Source organism: Phalaenopsis equestris, unplaced genomic scaffold, assembly GCF_001263595.1.
Source record: "Phalaenopsis equestris unplaced genomic scaffold, ASM126359v1 Scaffold230643, whole genome shotgun sequence".
In the NCBI taxonomy this organism is placed as follows: domain Eukaryota; kingdom Viridiplantae; phylum Streptophyta; class Magnoliopsida; order Asparagales; family Orchidaceae; genus Phalaenopsis; species Phalaenopsis equestris.
The window spans coordinates 7,244-15,836 of NW_018248613.1; the positions used below are offsets into that span (position 1 = coordinate 7,244).

The 8,593-nt window shown below is 36.0% G+C and overlaps 1 protein-coding gene across 1 annotated transcript; it reads right to left on the bottom strand.

Annotated features, from left to right (window-relative positions):
• Positions 1-5,780: 5,780 nt before the first annotated feature.
• Positions 5,781-6,835, bottom strand: LOC110038093 (protein TRAUCO). Its single transcript, XM_020742858.1, has one exon. It carries the CDS (start codon positions 6,774-6,776, stop codon positions 5,781-5,783), a length of 996 nt encoding a protein of 331 aa, XP_020598517.1. The 5' UTR covers positions 6,777-6,835.
• Between the last annotated feature and the right edge of the window lie 1,758 nt (positions 6,836-8,593).

Genomic DNA, 8,593 nt, shown 5'->3' on the forward strand with positions numbered 1-8,593 from the left:
CCTTCCACACAATGGGACATTGATTTTCGTGCTATAGATCACATGATAGGTAATCCAAAATTCTTTTCCACCTTTCATAAATATCTTTATTATGTCACCTTAGCAGATGTATAGACCTCTAATGTTCTGGGTTCTGACATCATTAATGTAATATTTTTATTCCATTAAACTTATTTACTTAATTCACCTCAATTTTCTTTTAATATTGTCTCTGTTAACAAAATTACACGTGTTCTTAATTATTGTAGCTTATTCTTGTCTTTTTCAGGATCTTATGACGAAGAAATTATTTGTAAAGGGAGAGGGGCTACACATTTTAGATAACGAACTACCTCAGCCCATAGTCTGTTCTAGCACCTTATCTTCTTTTGAGATCCATTGTCATATAGGGCTTACTAATATTAAAAAATTATACATTAAATTTCCACAATTATGATCTTTAAATTGTGAGTCCTGTCAATTTGTCAAACCCATCGTTTATTAATTTTGGGAACAAGAGACGTAGTAATAATTTTGAGTTAGTTCATTCTGATGTTTCAGGACCTTATATTTTGTTTTATCTAATGAAATTTTGTATTTTATCACCTTTATGGATGATTTCTCTCGTATGACTTTGTTTTACTTTATGAAATCTAGCACTAAGTTACTGCCACATTTTTAATCCTTTTGTGCTGAAATAAAAACTCATTTCAATATTTCAGTTAAAAGTATGAGAAATGAAAATACCAAGAAATATATTTATGCACTTATTTAGACAGAGACACAAAACAAAATGCTTCACCAATCATTTTGTGGCGATACTCCATTAAAAAATAGAGTAGATAAAAGGAGAAATAGACATTTTCTTGATACAGCTAGAATCCTTCTGTTTCAAACTAATATGCCCAAATAATTATGGGTTGATGCAGTTTCCACTTCATGTTCATTTATTAATCAGATGTCTTCTACTATTTTACAAAACCAAATACCCTACCAAGTTCTATATCCAACTCTCTCTTTCTAATTGAACCACGTATGTTTGAGCGTACTTATTTTATTTTTGATACTCGTCCACAAGTTTCTAAACTAGACTCTAAGTCATTAAGGTGTGTCTTTTTAGGATACTCTTATTTGCAAAAAAAGGGTTTAATGTTTTTCCTCTCTTAAATAGGTAAATGATTTCAGTTGATGTCACCCTTTACAAACAAATCTCATCCTTTGGTGACTCATCATAACCTAAATCTTCACAAGATTATGATGAGTTGTTAATGTATAACATCGTCTGTTCAAATCTTGCTCCATCTCCACCTCTACCAAAAGTGTTTCAGTCTACACCACCCATCACTGATGTTTACTCTATAAAATCTCATCTCTTTGATCTTAAATTGGCAACGACATCATCTTCTTCAATGGACCCTTCTCCAAGTGACCATGATGTAACTTCAAAGAGAGAAACATCAATGTGCCTATCCCATTTCCTTTTGTGTTAAATATAACTAGTTATATTCAATTTCTTGCTCTTCAATTGCTTCTATTGCCTCCGTTGAGGTCCCTAGATATGTTCAACAGCTTTAACTGATTCTAGGTGACGGGCAACAATGTTTGATGAAATAAATGTCTTAACGAAAAGATTGATTAGCCCCAACACCAAATTGATGTAATGGATATCTTTCTGCATGGTGAACTTTTAGAAGAGATATACATAAAGCAATCTTAAGTCTAGGAGAACATTTTAGCTTCGGAAGTCATTATATGGATTGAAGCAAAGTCCTTGAGCATAATTTGAAAAATTCAGCGAAACAGTAGAAGAGTAAAGTAAATGTAAAGCAAGAAAGGTATCTTTCAACTTTCAATAGAAATGTATTTTAAACTTGTTAGCAGAAACTAAGAAACTAGGGATCAAATTATACAGTACTCTGAAGCTAGAATCCTTCTGTTTCAAACTAATATGCCCAAATAATTATGGGTTGATGCAGTTTCCACTTCATGTTCATTTATTAATCAGATGTCTTCTACTATTTTACAAAACCAAATACCCTACCAAGTTCTATATCCAACTCTCTCTTTCTAATTGAACCACGTATGTTTGAGCGTACTTATTTTATTTTTGATGGTCGTCCACAGGTTTCTAAACTAGACTCTAAGTCATTAAGATGAGTCTTTCTAGGATATCCTTATTTGCAAAAAAAGGGTTTAATGTTTTTCCTCTCTTAAATAGGTAAATGATTTCAGTTGATGTCACCCTTTACAAACAAATCTCATCCTTTGGTGACTCATCATAACCTAAATCTTCACAAGATTATGATGAGTTGTTAATGTATAACATCGTCTGTTCAAATCTTGCTCCATCTCCACCTCTACCAAAAGTGCTTTAGTCTACACCACCCATCACTAATGTTTACTCTAGAAAATCTCATCTCTCTTATCTTAAATTGGCAACGACATCATCTTCTTCAACGGACCCTTCTCCGAGTGACCATGATGTAACTTCAAAGAGAGAAACATCAATGTGCCTATCCCATTTCCTTTTGTGTTAAATATAACTAGTTATATTCAATTTCTTGCTCTTCAATTGCTTCTATTGCCTCCGTTGAGGTCCCTAGATATGTTCAACAGCTTTAACTGATTCTAGGTGACGGGCAACAATGTTTGATGAAATAAATGTCTTAACGAAAAGATTGATTAGCCCCAACACCAAATTGATGTAATGGATATCTTTCTGCATGGTGAACTTTTAGAAGAGATATACATAAAGCAATCTTAAGTCTAGGAGAACATTTTAGCTTCGGAAGTCATTATATGGATTGAAGCAAAGTCCTTGGGCATAATTTGAAAAATTTAGCGAAACACTAGAAGAGTAAAGTAAATGTAAAGCAAGAAAGGTATCTTTCAACTTTCAATAGAAATGTATCGTAACCAAAAATTACCAATGATGGAGAGATTTTTAATGATCCTAAACGATATAGAAAGTAAAAAATTAAACTACCTCTCATAAAGATTCACTCAGGCATTGTTTATCCAGTTAGCATTATAAGTCAGTTCATGTCTTTCCCGATAGCTTATCATTGGTTAGTTTTGAAATATAAACTCTTTTACCTCAAAAAAGGTTATGGATAAGATATATTATATCAGAATAATGGGCATAAAAATATTGAATGTTTATTTGATGCAGATTTGACAAGTTCCAAGATTAATCAGAGATCCATTGATACAGATTTGACAAGTTCCAAGATTAATCAGAGATCCATTAGTAGATATTGGGATTTTGTTGGCGATAATTTGGCCACATGGAAGAGTACAAAACATAACGCTGTGTCACGATCCAGTGTTGGTTCTAAGTACCAAGCAATAGCATAAGATTCAAGTGAATTGATTTGAGTCTCCCAACTTGTCCAAAATGAGTTTTCAGATGAAAGTTCCAGCCAAATTGTGGAGTAATAACTAAGCTGCAATTCATATTGCTTCAAACCCTGTGTTCCATAAACAAATTAAGTACATTGAGATAGATTGTTATTTTGTTCATAAAAAGATTAAGTAAAATTTGATTTCTACAACTCATCTAAAGACTAGGATATAGCTATGAGACATCTTCACAAAAAACATTAATGGAGTTAGGTTGGGCATGCTAAATATCTATGCTCCAGCTCGAAGGAGAGTGTTATGGAAAGTAATAAATATAATGGTTGTATATAAGGAAACTTGATTATAGGAAATCTAATAATGATTATTACAAGCACATGATGCCAACAAAGTTTTCAAAATTTCCCCTTTGAATCATCATAATAACAGAAAAACAAGTTGCATTGTTACCAAATGGAATAGTTACCGTTCAATCATTGACATAATAACATCTATTGTTACAAATTAATGATACTAACAACTGATCGATCAAATTTAATGCATGACGTAAAAATGAAAATCAAGCTTTCCATATCACTTAATCACTTGAATCACATTTTTTAGTTCCTATGTTACACTGACAGCACAAAAAAAATGAAATTTGAATAAACTTTCAAAACAAAAAAAATAAATAAATAGCATGTTCGTCGGAAGCCAAAATAGATACCACAATAAAATGCCCCCACTCAACCCTCACTCACCCAACCAGGCAGATACAAAGACATCCTACCAAACTTGTAGAAAAAATAGGAATACTAACCAAGTCGCAATACTTGGAAACATAAAAAATAGCTAAATTAGCTACCAACCAAAAGAAACTTTCATCCAACAATGCATTAATTGCCCGCACTCCACCACCACCACCACCACCACCACCATTTCTCAGCACAAGCCAATCCACACATAAGCATAAGCCACACATTCAAAAGCACACACACTCAAAAGCATACACAACCATAAAAAAACATTTTAAAAAAGGGACATTTACATTCATAGGACACAATTCTAATGTATTTACATGACTCAAATCAAAACTTTCATATTTACACAAACAACACTCAAATATTTAATATCACATTAAAAATAGCACTATTATAAAATTTTAAAAGTGAAAAAACACATTTTCATGCATAGATTTAAAACACCAAAGTGCCATATATGTAAATATGAAAGTTTAGGTGTGACATGTGCAAATACAAACAACGAATGGTGTGCTAGGTATACAATTTTCCCTTTGAAAAGGTATATAAATTAATTTGTTCATAAATGGTTATGTTACTTGTGTAATTGCTAGATTTCAAACTCTCTGCTACTCTTGTATGACAAACATTTTAAAAAGGTTTGTTCATGACTGGTTTTTTAGTGGTTACCACACTCCTGTCATAGCCTGATTTCAAACTGTCACTCTATTGTCATGTTTATGTGACCTTGAATGGACATTAAATACAACAATCAAGATTAAAATGCAGCATGATCAACTAGAATTCTCAAGTCCAATCACCAATTTATCTTCTTGTGTGAGCTTACAGATAATACTGTCCATTGCTTAACACATTAGAACATAAATTCTCAGATGAGTATTGCCCATCTACCTTGCTTTTGTAATTCCAAGGAAAATTTACTAGCACAAATCTTATTTGACCAAACATAAATTAGTCAATGCAGTGGAGATGAGACAAGCTGGCATAGAAATGACTTCAAAGGATAATATGCTGCGAGTAAACGGATTACTGGAGACAACTTCCTAATGAGTTGTTAAGGAGATTTATAATGCCTGACGGAAAAAAGAACTGGTGCTATAACTAATGCAGCTGCCATCAATTCATTAACCCTCACATCCAACTGTTCAAATACTGAAATGGCTCTCAAGATAATTGCTCAAGCCACAACAGCTCAAAGAGAAGAGTTTTAAGAGTTCTAGTATCACCAATATATGTCTAATGCTTGATGGAATTGATGAACGGAAAACTAGCAAAAAAAGAAAGGTGAAACTGTAAGGTTGACAAGAGAGTAAGAAACATACTAATGTTTGATCAAACAAAAAACGGTAACTACAGGGGTCTGGAAAAGTTTAAAGCTTGATACTTTCCAAAACTAAGAAAAATAAAGAAATTTGACCTAAAACTTCAAAGTCTATACTTTCCAAAACTAAGAAAAATAAAGAGATTTGACCTAAAACTTCAAAGTCTATAAAAAAAGAATAAGATGAACAATTGCAGAGTATGTCTTCGAAAGGAAGTCTAATTCTTAAGGAAATGAAGCGATCAAACGCAGGCAGGCAAATAGAACAAAATTAGAAACATACAAGTCAAATAGAAATTAATAACTTATGCAGAATGTAGCTACAATCAAAAGAAACCAAAAACCATAACCTAGAAATCGACAATGGGAAAAAGGAAGGGTCACTTACCAGGCACAACCTTTGGAGGCTCATCCTTCCCTGTGGCAGAATACATGTACCTCTGCCCCTTGTACCACACAAAATTGGGAGGCTTAGGTGCATATTGGCCTCCCTCAGGAAGACTTATATAGAAACCAATTACATCCCCCTCAGAATAACCTTGCTTCCCATACTCCTCCCTCAGCGCCTTGTGAATCTTACACCCATCAATATCCCTATACCCATAGCTATTACCGTCATACCCGACAGGTGCTTGAAGGTCCCCGTTCTCTGTTGTCCACCCAAGCCTCGTGTGTCCGGACTCGCCTAGCCTAATCACCCTAATCTCAAAGTACCAAGCGCCATCAACAACCCCACGCGTAGCACGAACCATCCTATATCCCTTAGTACTCATGGCGGAGAGGCGATCGTCACTTAGCTCGACCTTCTCCGCCTTGTACACACGAGAGAGGCAGATTTTGGCGTCGGGAAAGTCATCGGATTTATCGGGAAAGCGAGCGATAGGAGTGATGAGAACGGTATCTTCCGGGGCTTGCGGGGTCGAATTCAGCTTGCTCTTTTTCTTACCCTTGCGGGAGGTGGATTTGGTCCAGACGTTATTGCTCTTCTTTTTGGGCTTCTTGGCAGCGGCGGAGGATGCTGGAAGGGGAGGGGGGAGGCATTGGGGGTCATCTGTGAAAGAGGAAAGAGGTTTTTGCTTCTTAGGGGCAGAGGGTTCCTCGCCGGAGGAGGAGGATGAGGAGGAGGCAGGAGGATCGCCAGCGGGAGGAGAATCGGATTGATGGTCTTGATCTGTTTCCTTTAGCTCAGGCAATAAGTTTGAGCGAAGCGTAGATGTGGATAACAGCGGAGGCAGAGGAGGGAAAAAGGGAGAAGAAGGGGACCTGGCAGTGGCGGCGGCAGCAAGGGAGGGTAGAGGGGGTGAGTGGATTCGGTCAAGCGCATCGGACCATCGATCGTGCGCGTCGCCGTTACAGGTGGATTGAGGGTTATCCATGATTTGCCTTGGAGCTTGGAGAGATGGAAGGGAAGAAATAAAATAAGCTTGTGTTTGAGCCCGCCTCGTCCAGACTTAACACACAATTTTTACTTGTTTATATATTTAATATTACAATCTTATCTTATAAAAGAGTTACGGACTATCCAACACTGTATATGTCTGAGAGGTTATTCAAAGGGTATTGAAAGTTATATTCACGTTATACTCATTATAATTTTTTGTAATCATCTCCTAACCTACATGTAACCTATAAATATATGAAAACAGAAGCGCGAAACTTATTAGAAGGTACAAGTATGTTACAGAGAGGTTACGGGGGTATAACACGGTCAATACCATCTGAATAACCTCCCTGACGTACGCAGCGTTGTGTACGTCTTACGTAAGCAAATTTTTCTCCATAACATTAAGCCCATCTCTCTTCGTGGATATTTATCTTCAACTCATCTCATCTTCTTTTCCCATCCGATGGGTTGGCTGTCAAAGTCATCAAATTTGAAGCAGCTCTCTTTGGAATCAGTCACTCATACTTCATTTTCCAATAACTCTAAACTTAGTGCTTTAGTATTTTACTTGTGTATTTGCTTAAGGGTCACTAAGTATTTTATAGTTTATTAACTATATGTTCTTAGGGGTGTGGTCCCCAACACTTTTAATTAGTTACGGGAGTTTTCCTCCTCTGCTATAGGAAAAAGATTTTCTAGATTATGTCCGGACTCTAACAAAATTTTGTCACGTGTATCTGAGTAGGCCCACTTAAAAATGACGAAAAAACGCCATACTGACCTCATTTTTGGTTGAGGTCTAGTTTTCCTCTTTCGTAGTATTAGGTCTAGCCATAGGACTTCTTGTTGACTATTCCTAGAAAACTAGAAAAGGAACCCTCACCATTAGAAATTCTAAACTCTTCTTATTCAACTTGCTACATATTGGTTCTAACCTCTAGCACTTAATAGGTGGGGTCAATATGAGGGAGCTCAAGAAGAGTTCCTATAGGACATTTGGACCTTAGGGTTGGCCCTGGGTGTTGGTCTAGAGCTAAGACACTCACTAGCAATCACCTCACTCATAACCGCTCCCAAGCACAAACCAAAATTTCTTAACTTTGATCCCTTGATACTTTTGAGATACTCATGTAGATGGTCCCCTAAACCCACTGGCCTTAGGCTAATCGAGCCATAAGCTAAGACCAATTCATAGATGACCAAAAATGGGGTTTTCATTGTTCCATGGCTTATTTATGGTGTTTGGCACTCCAACTCTACCAAGATGCCCAACCTAGTCTTCTGCCCCAAAACTCCCCCAAATTACCTAGATATTACCCATATTACCCAAAATTACCAAAAAATTGCCAAATTACCAAAATACCCCTCAGCCCAAAATTTCAAAAATGTCAAAAAAATCTCAAAAATTCCCAAAATATCCAGAATATTCCTAATTTCACTTTTCTCAACTACCACATGACCTAATTTGGCCATTTCGACCATTTTGACCAAAACCCCGAAATGGCCTTTAAAGGCCCAATTTTCCCCAAATCCACCTCAAATGTCCATCAAATTGGTCCCAATTTCCACCAAGTTCAATCCTAAACTTAAATTCACCTTTCATATGACCAATCTAAATAAAATACAAGCTCAATTAGCCCATTCTTTGAGCCCAATTTTGATCTAAATCAAAAGCCCCAATTTTGACCACATGACCTAATCTCACCTAATTAAACCCATAACCCACTCAATTTGCCACAATTTATATTGAAAACTCTTCATAAAATTCATAAAAATCAAAATTTACCTTCAATTGGCCTTGGTAAATCC